This window comes from Cetorhinus maximus, chromosome 17 (assembly GCF_964194155.1).
Source record: "Cetorhinus maximus chromosome 17, sCetMax3.hap1.1, whole genome shotgun sequence".
Lineage (NCBI taxonomy): Eukaryota > Metazoa > Chordata > Chondrichthyes > Lamniformes > Cetorhinidae > Cetorhinus > Cetorhinus maximus.
In genome coordinates, this window is record NC_135895.1 from 58,625,209 (window position 1) to 58,652,160 (window position 26,952).

A 26,952-nucleotide genomic window follows, 5' to 3' on the forward strand; every position below is an offset into this window, starting at 1 on the left:
AGAGACTTTATGTACTTGAGTTCTATAAAAGGTTTTTTTTAAAAGAAGGGAAATGTCATGATAATAGTTGATTGTGGTAGTGGACTCAGTATTAGATACTATACGGTACTTTTTGTACTGGATAGGGGGGTCACCTGATCTGGGGATTGACAGTCAGATAGCACATGTTGGAGCTTGTCTTGATAGAATTCAGTTACTGCAGATATGTGTTTTATGTTAGGAAAATGTGGTTATCAATAAAGTTAACTCAGCTGTAATGTCGACAGCCTGTGTGCATCATTGAAACAAAACACAAGACAGTTCTTGCTAAAATGGGAACAAAAAAAATTAAAAGATGTTTGAAAATAGTTAATCTAGTAGCTCAGGTGGACGTACGTGCGCTAATATATGAAAAATTAGACAATTGAGTAAGGTGCCTATAGAACACTCTCAGCATGGGGGAAGAGAATTTTTTCAAAAGATTAGGATTTTTTTTTTAACCACAAGTTAAATCTGAAAAGCGTTTTGCTGTAAAGTTGTGATAAATAGTTGAAGGAAAATTTCCTAGAAGCTAGTGAAATGAATAGTTGTATCATATAAGCATCAAGGTTTTCAGTGAAATTTTGTAGGTTTGAAAGTGGCAGGGAATGAAGCACTTTGTGTTGGATGCGCATGCATGCACTCATTCTGGCTGTATGATTAGCTCTGCAAGCTTTGCTAAAAACTTCATAAAATGCTTCTGCTGTTTATAGAATTTCAAAAGTTGTTAATATTTTATTTGCAGAGTAATTTTTGCACTTGGAATCTCAATGACCTTTATAAATATCCCAGTGGAATGGTTTTCAATTGGATTTGACTGGACGTGGATGCTGCTGTTTGGAGACATTCGACAGGGGATCTTCTATGCCATGTTGCTGTCATTTTGGATTATCTTCTGTGGGGAGCATCTCATGGTTAGTTTACTGTGACGCATACTTATTCAGCATTAGAAGTTGCTTATTTTTAACTTTTATTTCAAAGGAAGTCTCTCTAAGGCTTTGACCATTTTATTTCTAAAGAATGGATCTTGTTGTTAATGTTTTTAAAACATTACCTTTACATTCAGTTTCACTGTTGAAGGATTGAAATTGCCAAAGTGCTCAGGCGTTTGGAGGTGAGAAATTGAGTGGGATATTGTTACTTGCATACCACTTTGAACTGAGACAGTAAGTGAGAAATGACTTGTCCTGGATACATTGGGTGGAATTCTCCCATCCGGGACCAACTCCCTTAGCAGGGGCAGGGAGTGTTTCCCGCTGTGGAGGCCAACGGGAAATCCTGCAGTATCTTCTGGCCCCGGCATAATTACGCATCCGGGGGGGGGGGTTTCATGCCATCTTCTGTGGTGTGGCGGGCTTGATGGCGCGTGCCCTGCTGTCATATCCAGGCACCATATTTACAATGTCAAACCAAAAGCAGAGATGTCTGCAAGGTCATCCGCCGGCCCAGCTCCGAAATTTAGTGACACATCCCTGCGCGTCCTGGACCATGTTGATGTGCGCAGGAATGTGCTGTACCCACCTGATGGAGGGGGGTGGAGGAGTAAGCAAGGATACCAACACAGCATGAGCGCAGGTGGCCGATGCCGTCAGTGCCTGGGGGGTGCGCAAGAGGTCGGCAACAATGTGTTGGAAGAGGATGAACAATGTTATTCACTCGCCAGGGTAGGTCTCTCATCAGATGGTTGCATAAACCACAAAGACTCCAATATGTCAGGGTCCAAGGCCCAGTGACAAAGGCATGACATGCTTCACAGTCCCTCTTCAGTGCATCCTCGCTGCGGTGGAGAGCCCACTGTGCCTCCCTCAACCCTTCAGCTGACATGGAACAGTGCATGGAAGGGGGAGGGTAGTGAATTGGGGGAGGTAGCTTAGGTGCAGAGGGAATCAGGAAACTCTGCAAATCACATGCCTGTCTGAACCTTCTCCTTGCATTTGGATTTGCTTTGTGCTCTGGAGTGAGCTGGTCTGCAACTATTCTGCTCAATACGCACCAGTGATGACCTGCCACACAAGTGGGGCTATCTCAAGAAGGGAGGTATGATAAACGAACCAATTTCCACTGCTCCAATTCATGCAACATGCAACTCCCCTCAAACATGCTGTCCTCTTTGAGCAGGAAGGGATCTGACATATGAACATATGAACAAGGAGCAGGAGTAGGCCATTCGGTCCTTCGAGCCTGCTCCGCCGTTTAATAAGATCATGGATGATCTGATAGTAACCTCCCATCTGCATCCCGCCTACCCCAATAACCTATCAGCCCCTTGTTTACCAAGAGTCTATCTACCTCTGCCTTAAAAATATTTAAAAGACTCTGCTTCCACCACCTTTCCAGGAAGAGAATTCCAAAGACTCACAACCCTCAGAGAAAAAAATTCTCCTCATCTCTGTTTTAAAATGGGTGACCCCTTACTTTTAAATAGTGACCCCTAGTTCTAGATTCCCTCTACAAAAGAAAACATCCTCTCCACATCCACCCTGTCAGGTCCCCTCAGGATCTTACATGCTTCAGTCAAGTCGCCTCTTACTTTCTAATCCCCAGCAGATACAAGCCTAACCTGTCCAACCTTTCCTCATAAGACAACCCACCCATTCCAGGTATTTGTCTGGTAAACCTTCTCTGAACTGATTCCAACGCTTTTACATCCTTTCTTAAATAAGATGACCAATACTGCACACAGTGCTCTAGATGTGGTCTCACTAGTGCTCTGTATAACTGAAGCATAGCCTCCCTACTTTTGGATTCAATTCCCCTCGCAATAAATGATAACGTTCTATTAGCTTTTCTAGTTAATTGCTGTACCTGCATACTAGCCTTTTGCAATTCATGTACCAAGGCACCCAGATCCCTCTGCAGCTCAGAGCTCTGCAATCTCTCACCATTTAGATAATATGCCTCCCTTTAATTCTTCCTGCCAAAATGGACACTTTTACATTTTCCCACATTATAGTCCATAATCTTTGTCCACTCACTTAGCCTATCTATATATTTTTGTAGCCTCCTTATATCCTCTTACTACTTACTTTCCTACCTATCTTTGAGCAAATTTGGCAACCATTTCATCCATCCCTTCATCCAAGTCATTTATATAAGTTGTAAACAGTTGAGGTCCCAGCACTGATCCCTGTCACACGCCACTCGTTACTTCGTGTCAACCTGAAAAAGACCCATTTATGCCTACTCCCTGCTTCCTGTTAGCCAGCCAATCTTCTCTCCATGCCAATATGTTACTCCCCTATACCATGAGATTTTATTTTCTGCAATAATCTTTGATGTGGCACTTTATCAAATGCCTTCTGGAAATCTAAGTACAGAATATTCACCGGTTCCCCTTTATCAACAAATGTTACTTCCTCAAAGAACTCCCATAAGTTGGTTAAACATGATTTTCCTTTCACAAAATCATGTTGACTCATACAAAAACAAAAAATGATGGAAAAATTCAGCAGGTCTGACAGCATCTGTGGAGAGAAAGACAGGGTTAACGTTTCGAGTCCGTATGACTCTTCTTCAGAGCTCTGAAGAGTCATACGGGCTTGAAATGTTAACTCTGTCTTTCTCTCCACAGATGCTGTCAGACCTGCTGAATTTTTCCATCATTTTTTGTTTTTGTTTCAGATTTCCAGCATCCGCAGTATTTTGCTTTTATCATGTTGACTGCCTGATTGCCTTGAACTTATCCAAGTGCCCTGCTATAGCTTCTAACATTTTCCCCACGCCAGATGTTAAGCTAACTGTCCTATAGTTTCCTACTTTGTCTCCCTCCCTTTTTTGAATAATGGAACTACATTTGCTATCTTCCAATCTAATGGAACCTTTCCTGAATCTAGGGAGTTTCAGAAAATTAAAACTAATGCACCAACTATCTCACTAGCCACTTTTTTAAGACCCTAGGATGAAGCCCATCAGGACCTGCACACTTGTCTGCCCGTAGCGCTTCTCTGGTGATTCATTTTCAGGAGTTTCTCCCTCCCTTCCATTTCCTGAGTTATAGCCGCTTCTGGAATGTTATTTCATTCTGATGAAGAGTCATTTGGACTCGAAACATTAACTGTATTTATCTCCACAGGTGCTGTCAGACCGGCTGAGTTTTTCCAGGTATTTTTGTTTTTGTTTTGGATTTTCAGCATCTGCAGTTTTTTGCTTTTATCTATGAACTCCTCATCTAGGCTACCTTTACCCATCTGACTTTTCCAGTCTGTGTAGATTAAAATCTCCAACGATTATCGCCCTGCCTTTCTGACAAGCTCCCTTTATGCTCCATTCTACCATGTGGTTACTGTTAGGGGGCCTGTACACGACTCTCGCAAGTGACTTCTTGCTTTTACCATTTCTCATCTCTACCCAAACCGTTTCCACATCCTGGTTTCCTGAACTTGGGTCAACCCTCTCTGTTGTGCTAATACCATCATTAACTAATAGAGCCAGCCACCCATCCATCTTTTCCTCGCTTCCTGTCCTTCCTAAATGTCCTGTACCCTTTAATATTTGAGCCCCAATCCACGTCCTCCTACAGCCATGTCTTTGTAATGGCTATCAAATCGTGCTTGCGTATTTCTATGTGCACACAATCGAAGAGAGCATGAGAAGATGGGAGAGGGGTGCCCTTTTCTCAAGTGTCTCAGAGTTTGAGGAGAGGGCATCTGAGCTCGCAGGAGTGGAGCGGGACTGAGCCATTGATGATGAGACTCTTGACTTTGGCGTCCACCTAGTAAGGATTTATCCTTTCAGTGCAAACTTGAGGGTCAAATGTGCCTCCTGTGGAAGGCAGCTGATGATGTCAATTGCACTCTCCTCTTTCACTTTGCCTCCAGGAAGAGACCAAGGCCCGAGGAGGAGGACTCCCTATCAGGCCTCAGCCCAGCCCAGCCCAGCCCAGAGATGAGCCAGGAGGGAGCAGAAGAGGAGAGCTTCATACCTGTACAGGTGTCACAGTGATCACTTGCACCCTCCAACAGCTCAGGAACACACATTGAGTATTAATGCTAGTTTAGGAAGGGCATCCCAATTTGGTGGTTACCGCTTGGACGTATGTCTGCAGCAGAAAGAGGCAGCTTCAGCTGAGCTTCCTGGCTCTCTTGAGGATTGCTGGGGAAGAGGCATCTGTGAGGCCCGAGTTAGGTGACAAGATTCTGGAATCGGCCTTTCAAACCGTGGAGAGTCAGCAAGAGGCAGGGGAACATCACACCGAGCTGTTGTAAGCCCTCAACAGTGGCACGCAAGTCAGAAGAGTGCACCCGCCTGCTGTCTCAAAGGGTGCTCACGTGCGCATGGTGGTCTCTGTGGGAAGGATGGTGGACGCCATGGAGACCCAGGTCTAGCAGAACGCCCAGTTTCTGCCGGAGATGCGTGCAGACCTGACCTCCATTGTGGTAGCCATGGGTGACTTCCTGCAGTGGCAACATGGGAAGGAAATGGGGCATCTTGATCTCCCTCCAGGTGCTCCCCCCATCCACCCCCAAGGAGTCAGGCCGGGGCCCTTGGGCACCCGAAGGCGAGGAGGAGCGGCAGCTGGACACCCCTGGGCCATTCACTCAGGAATCTGAGGTTGTCCACTCTCTTCGAATCCCCTTTGCTCGTGACCCCTTCAACCTCCTCCTCTGTCACTGCAGAGGGAGCGTAGGACAGCCAAAGGAAGCCAGGGCCCTCCAAGCCTTGGCTCTCCAGAGGATGACCGCTGAATTCGTAAAAGGCAACAGGGCAAACAACTCCACAGGCTGTCTCCACCCTTGCTGTGGATGTCTGGGTGGCACCTAGAAGTGGTAGGCCACAAAAATTCGCAAAGTTTTGATCACAAGTTGTTGCACAGGTGAATGCAAATATATTCACTTTCACTGCAAAAACTTTCGCGGTGAATGGTTGAGGTCTGGGATGCACTGCCTGGAAGTGTGGTGGGGGCAGTTTCAATGGAAGCATTCAAGAGTGCATTAGATGATTATTTAAGTAATCAATGTGCAGGGTTATGGAGAAAAGGCAGGAGAATGGCAGAGTCATGATGCTCATTTGGAGACCAGTGCGGACACGATGGGCCAAATGGCCTCCTTCTGCACCATTAATGATTCTGTGATAATGTCTACTGTATTCCTTCAGCGTCATTCCTTCAGCGTCATACATAGGCTTCCTTCCCCTCCCGCTAGCAGTTCAGCTGCACGCAGCCAGGCTAAGAGTGATTCCAAAGGGAGAAGTGTCTGTGGCAGGGCCTTTCGGAGCCTCCAGGAGGCACACTCCCATGCACGCAGAGCCTTCATCCATCACACTCATCTCTGATCTGAGCATTTTCAATGCTGCCTGTTGGGGTTCTCTTTCAGTTGTCCATCTGAGCTGACCTGCATCTCAGCCTCCATCATCATCTCTTCTGATGTCTGCAAGCTGAGCAAGACCTTTTAAAGGTAAGCCCTGAGTTTTGCACGCCATGCTGGTCCAGATGTCTTCTGGACTTGCGCGTTTTCCCGCTGGCGTAATGGAGAATTCGGCGTGGGGGGTGCAATTCCAGTTGGGCCTTCATTTGCATCCATTAGCGGGATGCAAATCGGTTTCACGCTGGCCTTCAGCGGGATTCCTGATCTGTCATGGGCAGCATTGGAAGATTCCGTTGTAATTTGACGCCGACGTGAACTGATTTTTGCACCTCCCGCCGAATTCCTTCCTCCCCATCTGCCGCCATTGATCCTGCCAGCAGGGGCATGGGAGAATTCTGCCCATTATGTCAAGGTAAGTCACCTATATATTTTGAGCAAAATCGAGAGATGCTTCTCGAGACACCTGGGGTAGGGGGCTGCTTTGAGAATCAGCCTAATTGTACTAGGCAATCTCTGGCTAAGGAGGAGTATCTGAGATCAGCTGCTAATTCCCAGCCTTTCATGGAAGTAGAAGAACACAGCTTCACATTTACCAGTCAATTGCTAAAAAAGACAAGTTCTTGTAAAATAATGACGACCAAGCATGAGAGTCTTAAACAAAAACAGAATTACCTGGAAAAACTCAGCAGGTCTGGCAGCATCGGCGGAGAAGAAAAGAGTTGACGTTTCGAGTCCTCATGACCCTTGATGCTGCCAGACCTGCTGAGTTTTTCCAGGTAATTCTGTTTTTGTTTTGGATTTCCAGCATCCGCAGTAGTTTTTTGTTTTTATCTATAAGCAAGAGAGTCTTGTTGTGCTTCAGTGCTAAGACAAACTATAAGCAAGCATATGTAGACCACTACCCAGGATTGGAAGCATGATTTATTATTTTTCTTAGTCATGGGATGTTTGAAGTGACGTGAAGCTAATGCATTCTAACCGTTGCTCTATATTTCCTTGCTCCTTATGAAATAACAATGATTTCACTAAAAGCACTTGTCAACCTAGTGAAAGATTGGAGAAGCACATATGAGATTGTTTGTTTGTGCCCGTGTTCCACAATTATAGGATTAGATATTGGGCAGTATGTACACATTTTACACTCCTGAATGTAAGACACTTGCAGGAGTGACGAATGTATCTGAGCCTAAAAATAAATCTAAAGCAGAACCATAATTTGTCGGCAAGCCCATGGCTTCCTCTCAGATCTCTACATTGTTCCCTGTAGGATTGCTTAGGCGTTACTTTCCTCTCCTCTCCATTTATATTTGGTTCATGATCCTGGATTTGTAAAGTAATTTTCAGAACCCCCCCATCTCCTGAGAATTCAGTAAAGTAGATGTTTTGTAATATTAACTCAAAAGCAATGACAGAAGTCTGTGAAGGTAATGAGTATACAGTTTAGTGGAATGGAACCCTTGTAGGTTTTACTAATTGACTGTAGTATTATCTGTTCAATGGATTCTTAAATATAATTAGGCTTTGAAGTAAATCAACATGTCTCTACAATATATTACTACTATTGTTGTTGTAGTAGAAGAATGAGAACTTTATCAATAATAAAATTGACAGCGTCCTCCTTTTCCACTGAATAGTTTTCTTTTTCTGTTTTTTCTTTTTGTGCCTTGTCTCAGAAATGGCTAAGTGAATGTCACCACTAGGCAGGATGCTTTAGATTCATATTTCACAATTTTACTCTGCAAAACTGTCCTTTAATTTGGCACTTAAATTACCAATATTGAAGAGCACAGATGCTTGAATTGGAACTATTCTGAGGTTAGGACTGAAGTGCATGATTGGACTAGAGAGAGAGCTTCACTCTGCATTTAACTATGCTACATCTGATCTTGAAATGTTTGCATGCACTGAGTGTCTATAATAGAAGTGTTCATTCCCAGCATTAACAAACATCCCTTGCCTTCAGCATAAAATACAGAGTTTTTAAATAACCCAAGGGAAAGCAAGTAAATTGTGTATCAGACTGGTTACTACTGCAAGATTCATACTCTGCCTACTTCAATAATGGATCCTGCCGACATAGTGACCCAGAATCAAATGGTTTGGCCTTGCATTTCAAACGATGATTGTTTGTTTCAGTGCAGTTTCCTATTGTAACAAAACTGAGAATATTCCAGTCTGTTCTGATTTATACAAGTTTCTGTGCTTATAAGAGCAATTCCTTAGTTTTCATCCTACCCTTCAATATCCAGTGGCCCACGGTACCACTAGACAAAATAAGACAAAGTAGTTTTGTGTTGCGGTAGCTAATTTCAGATGTAATGACGATAGGGAAGGATTATGGGACTGGAGATGGACTGACTACAAATGAATTTTCTCCCCTTTTGAAAGGACTCAACTGGTGTTACCTTTCTATAGGCACAGCCCTCTGGTACTTCACCCGAGTGGTTATTTTCAGGACTGAGCCTTGACTGCAAGCATTAACAGGTGATTTGTCAATGAAAGCACTGATACATGTTTGCATAATGTTCCAAGAAGGTTCTTGGGAATGGAACAATCAGAGCTGCTGACTGACTAACTTTTTAAATCTCTCTAACCCTAGGCTTCCTGAGATTAATTGGAACACCAGTTGTTGTTGTCCCAGCGGAGTTTGGATAACTCACTGCAGATTGGGAATTAAGCTTGGGATCTGTTAGCCTATGTGACTCAGTGCTGCACTGGGCATTGGGTTATTGTTTGAAAACCTCCAGGTTTTTCTTTTTCACTAGTTGGATTAATTTCTTGTCCATGAGTAATTGAGTGCATTGTGTTTCTGTCTCTAGGACCAGAATGAGCGGAATCGACTGTCTGTTTACATGAAGCAGATTGTGCCGATTGGTTTTGGTTCCTTTTGCCTCTTCATTTTCGATCTTTGTGAAAGGTAAATGCTTGTTATCCATTTCAGTGAGAGGTTCAGGTTAATCCAGCCACTGACACCAATTCTTTAACCTCTCTCCTGCAGAAAGGTTCACTTTGAACATGTATATGTTTTGCTTGGACAGAGTTGATAGAATGAAGTGCCTTGTGCTGCTATTGTGTCGTTCATCATTCCATAAATTGCAAACTTTCCTAAATTGGATTAATTAAGCAGTTATTAATGAGTCAGGTCTTCTCGCACTCCACTTTGGCACATTACGAGAGATTCTGTGACCTGTCTCACTTTCCAGTGCATTTCGATCACCAGTGGCAACTGGGAAACTGCTGGAAATACACAGGATTACACATAGCACTTGTTTGAAAGGTCACCAATGTTTGCTGTACACCAACATTCCCTGGTTTTGGAGAAGATCTGTACAGCCCAGCAATGTGAAAATAGCCAGAAAACATGATTGATGAGCATTCAGTAGCATGGAAACCCATCTCCGATCTATTGGTTCCCTTGTATTGTGAGCACTGTTGCTTGCTTGCAGCACGGAGAAACCTACAGCCAAGATGGGTTGCTATGTAATTGGAGACCTAGCCTAGTCTTCGTTACACCTTGCCACTGGGCTGTCTGCTGACTGTTTTTGCTGTGGTATAAATATAGTGTCAGTGATTTGCTGAAGAGCAGCATTGGCATAGGCTGTGATTCAAATTTCTCTCAACTGGGGAGTGGTGGACCAAAAGCATCTGAAAGAAGAAAAAATGTTTAATCCAAGCTGCATATTAAAACCATTTACTGCGAAGGATGCCTACAGGGTGCTATCTGTTTTTAAAAATTAAGTACTCATGTCATGTTTTGAGCGCAATCTTTATTTTTTCCTTACAAGCTTGTCCTGAATATTTTGATTCTTCTTACAGGGGTGTACAACTGACCAACCCATTCTACAGTATTTGGGCCACTGATGTTGGCACAGAGTTGGCTGTATCCTTTTATTGTGGATTTCTCAACAATTCTATCTCCGCCATGCTTGACAAGAAATTGAAGTAATTTAGAATAATAGTGAAGTGTGTGTCGAAGAGTAGGCCAGACTGCTGCCTCAGCAGATAAGTGCATTGCCCAGAAAGGTACCAAGTTTAATTTCTCTCAGTATTAAATAGCTGATTTCACATGGGGTAATGAGTGCTGGTGCAAATTAGGGGAATAAGATCGTCCATTACTGATTGGATCTGTGATCAGTTTGGAAGGCTTGTACAAGCCAGTAATGGAACTCCACATTTCTGGCCTGTGCAGCGTGGCTCATCATGGAGTCTAAAACTAGTAATGGTGATGGTCTCTGCCAGCATCGATATTTGTTTATGATGCAGCTGCCTCTGGAGATGAAGTGAAAAGCACTTCAGGTTGATCTCAAAATAGTTTCAGAAAATAGCAGGGACACTTGTTTATATCACAATGCTGAGCTAATTGCACAATTAGAGTTCACCTCCTCACTTCTAAAGCCACTGAGCTGGAGTGTGAGATGTATGCATTTGCTATTAAAACATTTGGAAGCATATGCTTTTTCTGCCCCATGTGTGCAGTAGAGATAAGCTACTGTGATTAATTTCAGTTCCTTTGAACAAAGACAATATTCTCAGTGAATCATGCTGGGAGGTTTCGAAAGAAGAGTCAATTTCAGCTCGGCCCCAAAGCAATTAATTGCAATATTTCATTTGCTGCAGCACTTTCACCAATGCACTTTGATTGTTAGAAAAAAATTGAGCTTTTTTTTCCTTCTGATTTCTCTGTTCCTCTGCAGACGCTGCAGACTTAATGCAGGATTATGATTCCACGGTTGTCCCATTACCTTAACCCCAAACTCAGCCATGGCTTAATTGGTAGCTTTCACACCTCCTGAGTCAGAAGGTTGTGGGTTCACGTCCACTCTAGAATATGAGCACAAAAATCAAGGCTGGGACTCCCATGCAGTATAGAGGAAGTGCTGCAGTATTGGAGGTGCTGTCTTTCAGAAGAGATGTTAAACCGAGATTGGGTCTAGACCCTCGGGTGGGCGTAAAGATCCCATGATACTGTTTTGAAGAAGAGTATGGGACTTAACCCTGGTGTCTTGTCTAATATTTATCCCTCAATCAACATTACTAAATGCATTATCTGGTCATTATTACAATATTGTTTGTGGCAGCTTGCTGTGCACAAATTGGCTGCCACTTTTCTTACCTTACAACAGTGACTGCACTTCAGAAAAAGAACTTAATGGGCTGTAAAGCCTTTTGGGATGTCTGATGATTGATTGATTGTATACAGTCAAGAGGGAGTTGCCCTGGGAGTTCTCAACATTGACTCCGGACCCGATGAAGTCTCAGGTCAAACATGGGCAAGGAAACCTCCTGCTGATTACCACGTACCACACTCCCTTGGCTGATTAATCATTGCTCCTCCATGTTGAACACCACTTGGAGGAAGCACTGTGAGTGGCAAGGGTGCAGGATGTACTCTGGGTGGGGGACTTTATGACCACCACTGAGAGTGGCTTACTAGCACCACTATTGACCAAGCTGATGGTGAGGGAACCAACAAGAGGAAAAACATACTTGACCTCATCCTCACCAACCTGCCTGCCACAGATGCATCTGTATCGGTAGGAGTGACCACTGCACAATCATTGTGGAGACGAAGTCCTGCCTTCACATTAAGGATAGCCTCCATTGTGCTATGTGGCACTACAACCATGCTAAATGGAATAGATTTCGAACAGATTTAGCAACTCGTGACTGGGCATCCATGAGGCGCTCTAGGCATCAGCAGCAGAATTGTACTCGAACATGATCTGAAACCTCATGGCCCGACATATCCCCCACTCTCTGCCATTACCATCAAGCCAGGGGATCCACCCTGGATCAATGAAGAGTGCAGGAGGGCATGCCAGGAACAGCACCAGGCATGCCTAAAAATGAGATGTCAACTTGGTGAAGCTATAACACAGGACTACTTGCATGCCAAACAGCATAAGAAGCAAGTGATAGAACTAAGTGATCCCACAGCCAACGGATCAAATCTAAGCTCTGCAGTCCTGCCACATCCAGTCGTGAATGGTGGTGGACAATTAAACAACTCACTGGAGAAGGTTCCACAAATATCCCTCAATGATGGGAAAGCCCAACACATCAGTGCAAAAGATAAGGCTGAAGCATTTGCTACAATATTCAGCCAGAAGTGCCGAGTAGATGATCTATCTTGGCCTCCTCCAGAGTTTCCCAGCATCACAGATGCCAGTCTCCAGCCAATTCAGTTCACTCCGTGTGATATCAAGAAACTGCTAAAGGCGCTGGATACTGCAAAGGCTGTGGGCCCTGACAATATTCCGGCAATAGTACTGAAGACTTGTGCTCCAGAACTTGCTGTGTTCCTAGCCAAGCTGTTCCAGTACTGCTGCAACACTGGCATCTACCCGGCATTGTGGAAAATTGCCCAGGTATGTCCTGTACACAAAAAGCAGTTCAAATCCAACCCAGCCAATTATCGTCCCATCAGTCTACTCTCGATCATCAAAGTAATGGAATGGTAGCACTTGCTTAGCAATAACCTGCTCACTGACACCCAGTTTGGATTCCGTCAGGGCCACTCAGCTCCTGACCTTATTACAGCCTTGGTTCAAACATGGTCAAAAGAGCTGAACTCCCGAGGTGAGGTGAGAGTGACTGGCCTTGATATCAAGGCAGCGTTTGACCGAGTGTGGCATCAAGGAGCCCTAGCAAAACTGGAGTCAATGGGAATTGGGGGAAAACTCTCCACTGGTTGGAGTCAAACCTAGCACAAAGGAAGATGGTTGAGGTTGTTGGAGATCCGTCATCTCAGCTCCAGGACATCACTGCAGGAGTTCCTCAGGGTAGTGTCCTCAGCCCAACCATCTTCAGCTGCTTCATCAATGACCTTCCTCCCATCATAAGGTCAGAAGTGGGGATGTGCAATCATCAGCGAACAATGTTCAGCACCATTCGTGACTCCTCAGATACTGAAGCAGTCCATGTCCAATTGCAGCTAGACCTGGACAATATCCAGGCTTGGGCTGACAAGTGGCAAGTAACATTCGCACCACACAAGTGACAGGCAATGACCATCTCCAACAAGAGAGAATCTAACCATCACCCCTTGATGTTCAGTGGCATTACCATCACTGAATCCCCCACTATCAACATCCTGAGGGTTACCATTGACCATAAACTGAACTGGACTAGCCGTATAAGTACTGTGGCTACAGAAGCAGGTCAGAGGCTAAGAATCCTACGAGTAACTCACCTCCTGACTCCCCAGTTTGTTCACCATCTACAAGGTACAAATCAGGAGTGTGATGGAATACTCCCCACTTGCCTGAATGACTCAGGAGGAAGCTTGACATCATCCAGGACAAAGCAGTCCCCTTGATTGGCACCCCATCCACAAACATTCACTCCCTCTACCACCAACGCGCATAGCAGCAGTGTGTACCATCTACAAGATACACTGCAGGAATTTACCAAGGCTCCTTAGGCAGCACCTTCCAAACCCACGACCACTACCATCTAGAAGGACAAGGGCAGCAGATACATGGGAATACCACCACCTGGAAGTTCCCTTCCAAGCCCCACACACCATCCTGACTTGGAAATATTTTGCTGTTCCTTCACTGTTGCTGGGTCAATCCTGGAACTCCCTTCCTAACAGCACTGTGGGTGTATCTACACCACGTGGACTACAGTAGTTCAAGAAGGCAGCTCACCACCATCTTCTCTAGGACAACTAGGGACGGGCAATAAATGCTGGCCTACAGTGAAGCCCACATGCTGTGAATGAATAAAAAAATATATAAATGCTAGTCTTTGTTTTCATCTTGTGTCATGCATGTATTGAATCTCACTGTGCACCCACTGACCTGTCAATGGCCAATTGAGGCCATTGACAAAGTCGTTAAAGTAATTAATGGACTTGCCCGTCCAACATTAAGGTTGGCGAGCAGGCCAGGAGCCTTGGCGGGCTTAAGAAAAAGCATGAACCCTCATTCACACGTGGTATGAGGTTTCATGTAGATTTTAAAATTTTTAATGTGTCAATGAAAGTGATAGACATGTCACATGAGGGGATATGTCAGGGAAATTTATCCGCTATGCTTTTAAAATTTTTCCAGACAGGAGCCAATCTCCCTGAGGCAGGACTTTGCCTCAGGGAGATGAGTGTGCTCTTTGTGCGCATGCGCGAAAGAGCGCACTCTCAGCTCAGGGAATCCCACCCGCCCCCACAGGGAGCGCATAGCGCTTCCTTGTGGACGTCATGCTGGGTGGGCCTGAGTTGGCCTGCCCACGTAAAATGGTGGATTGGAGGCACCCCTCCACGCACCCGCTCCTAAACTCCACCCCCCCAAACGGGGGGATAATTCTGCCCCAAGGATTATTTAACGACCAAAATTTGAATTTATTCAACATTTTTAAGGTAATAAGTCCCTGTGTGTCCCTGTTAGGACAGGATTGGGCTTGGCAATAATACTCCATTTTACAGAAATCACATTTCCTACTGACAGTCATGAGGAATGGTTGCTTGATGGTGCCAAAGAGGTGCTCATTTGAAGTTAAAACCACAGCAGCCGGCACCTTCACAAGAAAGGGAAACATTGGGGTGGGTAGAGGCATGTACCAGACTGCAAAATGTTTTAACATAGTCAAGATTAAAAATAAATCATCTGCAGTACACCCTATGGGGTTAAACATGTCTAGACTGCTGAAATCTAATTCCAAATGCTTGGTAAATATTTCAATTGGGCGTTACACTGTAATTTGTCTTTAGCCTGTGCAAACTCCTGGTGCCTTTGTTTCCTTATTGATTCATCTGCAGTGACTGGTCTGCAAGAAAATGATGTTTTTAGATCAAATTGCTTTTAAAAGTTTTTTTTTACTGCCTCCTGCAACATTTCACTCATTGTCTGATTCTAGTGCAGGGATCACCACCCTTTGGTAAACCTCTGAAGAATGTTGTTCCTGGTTTTGTGGAGAGCCTGCTGGTTTGGAATAGTGCCAGCACTGGGAGCTGCCTCTGTACATTCCTCCTCCTCCTCCTCCCTCCTGCAAGTCTGACCTTATTTCCCTTATGGCACAGAGTAGGAACAAAAACAATGGGCTTGTTACCATAACTGTCACTGTATAATGACTAAAAAGAGTTGCAAAAACAAATGGAGGATCCACTAAACTAATCTAATAAAATATGTTCTAGGAAGTTAAAGATGGGTGGGTGAATAGATTCTCGAGCTTCAGCTCCCTGATACCTCATTTGGTCAAAGCCGTATATATAGCTGAACTGTATAGATCAGAAGATTTTTGGGTTTGACCCCTGTTTGTACTGAGTTTGCTGACATAAGCTAACTGAGCGAACTCGATGCTCCTGGGCTAGGGCTGGGAAAATCCAGCTGTGGTTTCTGCTCTTAATTGGTACCCAGTAACCTATTTTTGGAAAGTGTGCCTTTCTGGACATCAGATGAAAATTGGACCATGTTCTTTTGTGGTGAACTCCACAGTTGAACTACCTATTGCAAGAGGGGGAAGGGGGAGGAATGTACAGAGGCAGCTTCAAGTGCTGGCACTTTCCAAATCAGCAGGCTCTCCAGAAAACCAGGAACAACATTCTTCAGAGGTTTGCAAAGGGTGGTGATCCCTGCACTAGAATCAGACAATGAGTGAAATGTTGCAGGAGGCAGTAAAAAACAAACTTTTAAAAAAGCAATTTGATCTATAATACATTTCTGATTAATAGGAAGTTTAGCATAGTACTGGAGAGGTATTCAGCACCCATGGTGCCATACCTTACCTCTTGACGAAATGAGGAGAAATATTAGCAAGAAATACATTTACACAATTTATTTAATTTGTTAAAAAAACCTTTTTTTTTAAAAGCTAAACTTTCCAACATCCTGTAGAATGTGTTTTGTTGAATTTCTTTTCTAGTGCCACCATTCAAGCAGCTTGCAGTTTAAGGACTTAGATGTTAAAGTGTAGTACATGGACTGGAATGGACCATACAGAAGAGGAAGTTAGTCTTCAGTCTGTATTCAGTAACTAAATCTGAACCAGGACAGCATTTGAGATTAGGGAGAATGATACAATTTGCTTCTGTATCCTCAGGCTAGGAAGGAAGTACTTGTCCCTCATCCACCCCCACGCACAGATTTCTGTAGACAATATAGAAAACTTACAAACAAAAATGGAAAATGCTAGAAATGACAAGTTTGTCAGCATGCAAAGAGAAAAAGATAAGTCACTATGCCATGTAGTGGTTATGGCAGGGAATTTGTGCAGTTGCTTACCAGATTCAACACTAGAATTTGAATCCAACACAAATGCCATGGACTTTGCTGCAAAGAAGCAAGTCCCTTGCATTAGTTCTATGACCCATGCCTAATGAGAATGTGCTCCCATTTATCCTTTTATAGTGTATGGAGCTGCTGTGTATTTCTGGCATTTTCTGTTATTCATTTTGATATCCAACATTTGCAGTTTTTTTCTTATCCATCAATACATTATAATACAGATACAGTATAATCACTGTAGCAATTACTTTATTAAAATACACCAAAATTTTCTTGCATGTGAAAGATAACAAGTGGCACTAGATGCTCAATGGCTGAGTTACCAAATCATTGCCCAGCATGATCTGACCCATGCAGACTAGAAGATACAATACTGTGTTTAGCTGATCTCCATTAAGGTGGGAAGGGACTAGGGTGAGATCTCAGCTCCAGGGTAAAGATTAGTCATGGTTTCCATTTTGATTCACCGTTCAGTGAGGAAATGGCTTGGGTGAAGACGGTATGTGGTGCTGATGCTGTCACGTGTGGTGAGATGCCAGTACTTGAGATTATATCCCAGTGTGAATCACCACACGTTTTGGCTGGTTTTTATGCCCTTTCTACTATTTAATTTATGGATCCGATATGCCTTTTAATTGCAGACATTTGGCAGGATTAATGGACTGTATTTTCAGTTGGGGAGGACAAACTCTTCCAAGAACAATTTTAAACCATTAAATCCAATCAGTGTTTACCTTGACAACTGTACATCTAGATGGCCTTCATCATAGTCGCAGGTATCTGCGCCTGTCTGTATTTCTTTTTTTTGTGCTTCATGGTGTTCCAGGTCTTCCGAAATATAAGCGGCAAACGATGTTCACTCCCAGCTATGTCCAAAGCAAGGAGACTGCACTACGAGGTACAAATATGAAGGCACACTAAATGCGATGTAGAATTTTACAATGCGGGGAGGTGATGGTGGTATTGTCGCTGCACTAATAATCCAGAGACTCGGGGTAATGCTCTGGGGACCCGGGTTCAAATACCACCATGGCAGATGGTGGAATTTGAATTCCATAAAAATCTGGAATTTAAAAGTCTAATGATAACCATGAAACCATTGTTGAATGTCATAAAAACCCATCTGGTTCACTAATGTCCGTTAGGGAAGGAAATCTGCCGTCCTTACCTGCTCTGGCCTACATGTGACTCCAGATCCACAGCAATGTGGTTGACTCTTAAATGCCCTCTGAAATGGCCTAGCAAGCCACTCAGTTGTACAGCAGTCTCAAAAAAGGAATGAAACCGGATGGACCACCCGGCATCAACCTAGGTACTGGAAACAACAATGGCAAACTCAGCTCTGTCGACCCTGCAAAGTCCTCCTTACAACAATCTAGAAGGACAAGGGCAGCAGACGCATGGGAACATCACTACTTGGAAGTTCCCCTCCAAGCCACACACCATCCTGACTTGGAAATATATCGCTGTTCCTTCACTGTCACTGGGTCAAAATCTTGGAACTCCCTTCCTAACAGCAGTGTGGGTGTACCTACACTGAGAAATGTTCAGAAGTATGAAGGGCTTTGATAAGTAAATTCTCAGAAAACCTATTTTCATTAGTCAGTAAGATAAACGCAAAATACTGCAGTTACTGGAAATCTGAAACAAAAACAAAAATAGCTGGAAATACTCAGCAGGTCTGACAGCATCTGTGGAGAGGAAGACCGAGTTAACATTTCGAGTCCGTATGACTCTTCTTCAGAACTAAAGAGAAATAGAAATGTGGTGAAATATAAGCTGATTAAAGAGGGTTGGACAGGTGAAGCTGGATAGAGGGCCAGTGATAGGCGGAGGCAAAGGAGAGATTGCCAAAGATGTCCTAAACAAAAGGTCAAAGGGGTGTTGATGGTGGTGATATTAGTTAAAGGATGTGCTAATGGTGACATTAAGGGTAGAAAGCAGGATGAGCAAGTGAAAGATGGCCCGGTTGGGGGTGGGGTGGAGGGAGGGGATCGAAATAGGCTACAAGGTGGAGATAAAACAATGGATGGAAATAAATTTTTAAAATAATAATAGAAATAGGTGGGAAAAGAAAAAATATATATAAAAAATATATAATAATTATTAGAAAAAAGGGGATCAAAAATGGGGTGAGGATGGAGGAGAGAGTTCGTGATCTGAAGCTGTTGAACTCAATGTTAAGCCCAGAAGGCTGTAAAGTGCCTAATTGGAAGATGAGGTGCTGTTCCTCCAGTTTGCGTTGAGCTTCACTGGAACATTGCAGCAGGCCAAGGACGGACATGTGGGCATGAGAGCAGGGTGGTGCGTTGAAATGGCAAGCGGCAGGAAGGTCTGGGTCATGCTTGCGGACAGACCGAAAGTGTTCCGCAAAGCTGTCACCCAGTCTGCGTTTGGTCTCCCCAATGTAGAGGAGACCGCATTGGGAGCAGTGAATGCAGTAGACTAAATTGAGGGAAGTGCAAGTGAAATGCTGCTTCACTTGAAAGGAGTGTTTGGACCATTGGATGATGAGGAGGGGGGAAGTAAAGGAGCAGGTGTTGCACCTTCTGCGGTTGCACGGGAAGGTGCCGTGGGAGGGGGTTGAGGTGTAGGGGGTGATGGAGAAGTGGACCAGGGTGTCCCGGAGGGAACGACCTCTCCGGAATGCCGACAGGGGTGAAGGGAAACATTAACTCTGTCTTCCTCTCCACAGATGCTGTCAGACCTGCTGAGTTTTTCCAGCAGTTTTTGTTTTTGTTTCATTAGTCAGTTAGTGGAGATTAGGACTGCTGTTTTTCATTAAAAACTCACAGCACTATTAACATGTGCAATGCACGAATAGATACTCCATTCATGACAGTATTTTAAAGGCATGTGGATAAACATTTGAAAGAGAAAAACTTAAAAGGGTATGGGCAGTGTGATTAAGGGCTGTTTCAGAGTTCATGCAAACATAATGGGCCAATCTCGTTCTGTGTTGTAATTTTTTTTATTCATTCATGGATGTGGGCTTCGATGGCTAGGCCAGCATTTATTGCCCATCCCTATTTGCCCTTGAGAAGGTGGTGGTGAGCTGCCTTCTTGAACCTCTGCAGTCCATGTGGTGTAGGTACACCCACAGTGCTGTTAGGGAGGGAGTTCCAGGATTTTGACCTAGCAACAGTGAAGGAACAGTGATATATTTCCAAGTTAGGATGATGTGTGACTTGGAGAGGAACTTCCAGGTGGTGGTGTTCCCATGCGTCTGCTGCCCTTATCCTTCTAGATGGTAGCGGTCGTAGGTTTGGAAGGTGCTGTCGAAGGAGCCTTGGTAAGTTTCTGCAGTGCATCTTGTAGATCGTACACACTGCTGCTACTGTGCGTCGGTAGTGGACGAAGTAAATGGATTGGTGAATGAGGGCAACATTCATAAATGTACATGTACAATTATAAATTTGGCATTTTCAGCCCTCTACACAATCGGTGGATCTGAATGAGCTCACTTTGCATTTTAAAAGAAGCAGAAGCATTCTGAAAAACCTGATGGGTTGAAAGGAGCCCAACAAATGTTGGAAGATTAGAGTCAAATGGGAAGGCGGAAGGAGATGATAATTGTGGAGTTGGGGGGAGATGAGAAGTGGTGCAGGGGAGCAGCAAGAGATCTCAGTGGGGAGGGAAGCTAGACCAGATAGAATTCACTCATGATGACACTGATTTTTTTTTTTACAGCAGCACCTAGCTTGCAGATGAGGACAGATTAAAGATAAACATTTATATTTTGAGCAGCGTCACATTGGCCACCTATTACGTGCTGTTCAAAATTCCATTCCATTGACTACCTCCCAAAACGCTTGTGCCCCAGAGATATAGATATGGAAGGAAAAATAAACAACTGATTTCCTCCAACCATTGTATTGACACAGCTATGGGTGAAATTGAAAAAGATCTAGGAACCGGTGCTTAAAAAGTCCAATCAATGCAGAACAACCATCCACAAAGTCAATAGAAGGCTCTTAAAGGCAAACAGAACAAATCAGGAGGTGATGCTGAAATGGTACAGTGATCTAGTCAGGCCAGACATTAGTTATTCTGGTCATGAGGATGATTGGAGGCCATACAGAGCTGAGCCACAAGGATGAACCCCAACAACTGGTATAACAGCTTTAATGTAGAAAAGATGTCCCAAAGTGCCTTGTAGATATGTTTTCAGAAAATGGTGTCAAGCCAAATAAGGAGGTAGCAGGAACAATGATCAAAGAAGTGTTTTTTAAAGAGTGCCTTAAAGGAGGAAAGGGAAGGATGGAGATGGGGGTTTTTAAGGAGTTAATTCCAGACCACTGGCCCTCAATAGTTGGAGGTTACTAATGGTGATGTGAAGGGAGGCGGTAATGCACAACAGCCTAGAATCTGATGAACTGGGAGATGGGTGTTTTACAACTGCAGGAGGTAGATGTAAGCAAGGGAAAAGCTGTGAAAGGATTTGAATACCAAATTGGTCACCATAGACTGGTGTGATGAGCAAGCAGTGTTTTGTGTCGGATTGGGTACGGACCGGATAGTTTTGGACGAGGTGAAATTTGTGGAGATTAGAGGATGGGAAGAGGGTTTTAGTTGAATCTTGATGACAAAAGCATGGGCTTCAGTCACAGATCAGCTGAGGTGGGCAGGCAGTATTTCAGAAGCACAGGTTGTCTTTGAGGGGGATGTGGGTTTGAAAGCTTGAGTCAAGGTTTCAATTACCAAGATTAGTCTGAACAAGGGAAGGGGAAGGAACTAGCGGCAGGAGTATGGAATTTGTGATGGGGGTGAAGACTATAGCTATGGTTTTCCTGTTGTTTAGTAGAAGGAAATGGGCTTATCCAAGAAAGGAATTGGACAAGCAGTGAAAGAGTTGAGAGAGGTGATAGAGAAATAGATGTGAGTATCAAGAGCATACATGTAGAAGTTGGCTCCATGTCTGTGGATGATGTTGCTAAGGCAAGGAGGTGGATCTAGGATGGATCATTGCATGACTGGAGATGACTGCAGGGGTGGAAAGAGAAGCTATTTTTGGAAATGCTTTGGATATATTAGAGATTAGAGGCCATTGCAAACGGAGAGCCCCACTGAGCTGAATATTGGAGGAGGATGCTGTGGTTAACTCTGAAGGTTGGAGAGAGGACGAGAAGGAAAAATGCACCAAGGTCCTAGTTACAAAGAACTAATTTGTGACATTGATTAGGGCTGTTAGCGCTGTGGGAAGAGTGGAAACCTGATACAGGAAGTTGCAAGAACAATGGGCATGGATTTGAGAAATAATACACAAGGACTTTGAAGAGGAAAGAAAGGTTGGAAGTGGGCTGAGGGTGGGTTTTTTGAGGGAGTAGGGGATGATGACTGCAGTTTTGAAACGGATAGAGAAAATTATTGGAGGAGAGAGAACCGTTTTAAAAATATCAGATAGCATATGATGACTAGAGATTTTTGACTTTTTTTCAGGGGCTGATCTTTCGGTTCAAGTTCCTGATGCTTGTCACACTGACATGTGCTGCCATGACTATTGTATTCTTCATTATAAGTCAGGTAAACAACCTAGGCCAATTTTTCACATACTCTGAATTCTAACACTGTTCTAATGTTGAGTTGTGGGCGTTTGGACCAATTGGAGGAAACCAGGTGGGGCAGCTGTTAAAGAGGAATGGGAAGCTCACTGTTTATACATCAGTTTTGACTGACTGCTAAATCACGGATAGCAAGGGCACCCACCCCAAGTTGATATGGTACTCCTTTCAATGTGCAGTTTGGGCTCTGATTACCTTATGAGGGCCTGATCTTCAATTTTAACCTGAGGCCTAATCGGCTTTTCCACCAGGCCAAAGCTGCCTGAAGCCAGATTGGTCAGAAGAGGCCCAGGCAGGTAAGCTTAAAATATATATATTTTTAAAAAGTGAGCTCCCTTTGCCCTTTTCCCGCTTCCCTGGTTGTCTGTTCTGGAGGCCTTCCCCACCACCACCCTCCACCCCCCTCAAACTTCCTGGGAGAAAGGAGTGGGTTTGAGTTGTTTTCTTTTGGGGTCTGTTCATCAGCTTTTGCCAATTTTAAGGTTAGCCTGTATATACTGACCACAGTGCGGGCTAAATTGGATGAATTCTGATTGGAAACTGGAAAGGGCTCAATAATAAAGTCTCTATATCTCTACAGGATTTTTACTAGGGATGAAGAACTATAGTTTTTGCAAGAAATCTGAAATGCTTGGGATTATTTCCAATGGAGTAGCAAAGGTTGACTAGATTTAAGAAGAGATTTTTAAAAATTTGAAGAGGGATTAAAATTTTGAGGGCGAGCAGGGGAAAACTATTTTGTCTAGTCAGATTTAGTGATAAGGGCTCATCAATTTAATATTGTCGTGGAGAGTGAAGAATTATGGAGAAATATCTTTATCCAGAGAGTTATTGTAACATAGAATTTCCTTGTCACTCAGGCCATTGCAACTGTTAAGGGAAACATAGATAAACATTTGAAGCCGAGGATATTGCAGGCAGGATAGTACGATTAGTTTTTGACTGATATAGTCAAAGCCAGCACAAACAAGATGGGCCAAGTGGCCTCCCTCTATGGTGTAAGCTCCCATGGTTTTATCGGTTTCCGCAAAACTTAATGGTAGATGCTGTGCTCTGATGATTCTATTTAACATTTTTTTGGTGTTTCCTGCACCTGTCCCTCATGTTCCCTGTACAACATGAGATACTTTCACACTAAGATGTTAAGCTCATGTTACACAAGAGGTACCACTCTATATTACTTAGTGGTTTCACTCTATGATCACTATCTGAATAGTATATGTAAATTGGAATGACACAAATGACTTACAACTGAGGCAGAAGGCAGATAAGTAACATCACATTTGACATATATTATGCCATATGTGATCATTAATGCGCCAGTACTCTTAAAACACCCAAATGACAACTGCAATATACTGTGTTGAAACTAACACACACAATTTAGGACAATTTTAATTCTCCAGCTCAAAACAAAATCTTAAAGAGGTACTGTTATGTGAAACGTTAGCCAACCTCTATTTTTTATTTGCCAGTTGCAGCTTTTTCATTGCCATAAGGAGACTAGTGCAGACCAAGGATCGAATTTTGGTCCTTGATTTGTGTGTGTAGCTTGGTTCCACACTAAGCTGTGCATTTACCAAGTGGGCTGTCAGGGTGCATTGACAGCCACTGAGTATTCATCTGCACTTTGCATTCGCTCATGTTTGACCCCATTGCTGTTGCTCCATGCTACTCGTCTGCCTTCAATAAGGGAGCTTAGAAAGAGTATTGCAGCCTAATTCTGAGTCTTTTTCCAATTCCAAAGATTGAATTATAGTTATAACGAGAGTTTACTTTGACAGACAAAACTGAAGAAATGCTTCAACACGTCACACTGCATTGATTACCTGGAACGGCTAGCACTGAATCTAATTAAAGGCAGTCAGCATCGTTACTGTTCAGTATGTTTGCATTCCCATAATAAGTTGAATCAGTTCTATTACATCTGTACAAAAGACAGATACCCACTCGTTAAATGTCAGTTCTGACTATAGGTGAGGCCAACTGTGTTTCCAATCCATTTTGACGCAAATTTCCCCCTTTTGCAACATTAATTCAAGTTTTAAAATGGTCAAGGCTACTGATTTGCTATTTTCATGGAGAATCAGCACAACATGATTCCCAAAGCATCAGTGAAAATCAGGGAATCCCATGTAATGAAAACAGAATTTGACACATTTCATCACCGTAAGCCTATTTGTGCCTTAGTGCATTGACGTGGGTCTTTTTGAAATCTTCATGTATGTTCATTTGTGAGGAAGCAGTTACAGCTGATGAATAAGTAGCTTGTTTTATTGAACAAAGGATTTGAAACTATGACCCCGAGTCACATGGCCTACTAACCCCAGCAATCTGATACATAAAGTTCAGGTAACTCTGTCATATTTGTGCTTTATTTGCTTCTCTGTGGATCGCCACCTTGACGTGGTGGGGAGGCATGTGCATTCTGACGATCTCTTGGGCGATGCCATCAGTAGCTCCTGGCTCTTGGTAGGGCCACCCATGGTGGCAAGGTCGGGAGGAGACGTCAGAGACTGGCAAAAGTGCCAGTCCAAAAATCCTCAATGGCAGAACAGGAAAAGGAAGATTATGGGCTCCATTTTATGTGCCCCCATCAGGCTTGTTTTCGGCTGGGTGGGGTTGAAGGAGGGGGGCATGTAAAATAGGGTGGGTGCTCACTTCACCACCTTCCCACCCACCCCCGAGCTCTCCCAAGTAATACGGGGGTGGACCAGCACAAAAATCGGCAGCCTGCCCACCATATTTCAAATAGGTAATAAAGGGTCAATTAGGCTTAATACCAAGCCAGGTGACCTGGATAAATACAATGCCCATGCCATAAAACATTTAGTGTGGGCAGCCCACTTTTTTAATATATCAAATATACTGTTCAAAGGGCAGGAAGGAAAGGGGGGGATTCAGGGTTCTATGGTTGGAGGCTGTCCTTTGTGGATTGGGGGGTTGCTCCCCTCAAAGATGAAACCCCCCCCACACACCGTCCTCCTACCGACCCACAGCCTTAAACCACCTGTCACCCCCCACGCCTTCCCTGCCAAAGACCCCAGGGTTGCCAGGGTTCTGGATCCATAGCCTTTCTCCTCCTCTTGCAGCCCTAGCAGGGCCCACTAATGCGCTCTTGACACTGCCAGGACTGACTGAGCTGCCAGCCAAACAAAATGGGAAGGTTTAAAAAACATGCCCTAAATATCAGCTGTTCCACTTTCTCCAGTGGCGAACCACACCCTGCAGAATCACCTCTTTGTGGTCAAAGAAAGAAAACTAAAATTTTGAAACTTGGAATGTTAGAACATGTGGATAATCTTAAGACAGACTGTTCAGAAAGAAGAACTGCAATTGTATCACGTGAGATATCAAGACTCCGAATTGGCATTGCTGCCCTCAGTGAGACCCACCTCCCTGCTGAGGGGCAGCTGAAGGAACAAGCAGGGCAGACATCACCTACTGGAAAGGAAAGGCTGATAGCGACCTTCGTATCCATAGAGTTGGTTTTGTCATTCGGAATAGAACCTTGGATGCACTGCTAGAACTCCCCAATTATATAAAATGAAAGGCTCATGCCATGTCATCTACAGCTCAGCCATGTTCAGTATGCCACCATCATGAGTGCTTATGTCCTGACCCTTGACCCTGGTGAAGATGTTACGGAAGGTTCTATTCTAACCTTGATAAAGTTCTCACTGCCACCCCAAAAGAAGAAAATATCATCCTTCTAGGTGACTTTAACCTAGAGTTAAATGTCAGGATTGATAATAACTTCGATGTCTGGAGCAGAACCAAATGGGAAAAGCCAATGCAAATGGTGTTCTTCTGCTGACAAAGTGCTCAGCCTGACCTCATTATAACAAATACCGTCTTCTGCTAGAAAGACAAACACACAACCAAGATCAAAGCATTGGCACCTAATCTACCCTAATCTAATCATAAGAATTAGAAGCAGGAGTATTGCCAATTGAGCCTGCTCTGCCATGCACTATGATCATGGTTAATCTTTAGCTTCGATTCCACTTTTCCCCCTGAATTATGTTATTTTTCGGGTCAAAGATCTAAGTGATGTATGTAGCTCTCAATCCATGCGGGGGACTGGTGCCTGCTGAGCAGATCAAATTGTTTAATCGGTGATGAACGTCCACCTAGCACCAAGGCATCACAAGACCCAAAAGTCCAAGAGGAAGAAGATCAATGTCTCAGCCCATTCCAGAACAGTGGGATCAAATCAAATCTAATAATAATCAAAGTACTAGAGTCTTGTGTGTCAGGCCATTGGGTTCGAGCATCATCATCACCAGGACTAATTTGATGAAAATGATGCTGAAATATATGACCTCCTAGAACAAAAGTGAGCAGCCTTCATTGCCTAGCAGAACAACCTAACGTCGCACACCGAGAAGACAGTATTTCAACAGTTCGAGGCTGACTTACATAGACAAATTCAGAGGATAAAGGACATAGTGAGAAGAGAGAGAGAGGCTGAGAAATCCAACAATATGCTGTTCATGGCAAGCAATGATTTTTTGAAGCCACCAGGGCCAACTACGGACCAAAGTCAAATGGACAAAATCCCCTTTGCTCACAGGATGGTGTTTCTTTACTTGAGGATGACGATGCCATTCATTAATGCTGGAAAGAATGTTTTTAACAACTGTGAATCCATGCTGGCAGCTGATACTCTCCAGGCTATATCCCAGTACCCTGTGGTAGAATCCACGGGTGAATCACCATCAATGGGCGAGCTGAAACAACATGAAAAACGACAACAACCTGTGGCCTCAATGGTATTCCAGCCGAGGTCTTCAAAGCTAATGGGCTTTTGCTCACGTCAACAGTACATAATTCATCCTACAGGTT

General features: G+C 43.8%; 1 protein-coding gene across 2 annotated transcripts in view; it reads left to right on the forward strand.

Moving 5' to 3' along the window:
* Window positions 1-26,952, forward strand: part of wls (Wnt ligand secretion mediator) — a 75,673-nt gene that overhangs the window by 41,243 nt on the left and 7,478 nt on the right. For both annotated transcript variants that reach the window (XM_078561263.1, XM_078561262.1), the window contains exons 6-10: window positions 764-932; window positions 9,140-9,237; window positions 10,137-10,200; window positions 17,298-17,441; window positions 21,983-22,066. In XM_078561263.1, the coding sequence (XP_078417389.1) occupies window positions 764-932; window positions 9,140-9,237; window positions 10,137-10,200; window positions 17,298-17,441; window positions 21,983-22,066 (559 nt within the window). The remainder of the gene's footprint in view (window positions 1-763; window positions 933-9,139; window positions 9,238-10,136; window positions 10,201-17,297; window positions 17,442-21,982; window positions 22,067-26,952) is intronic.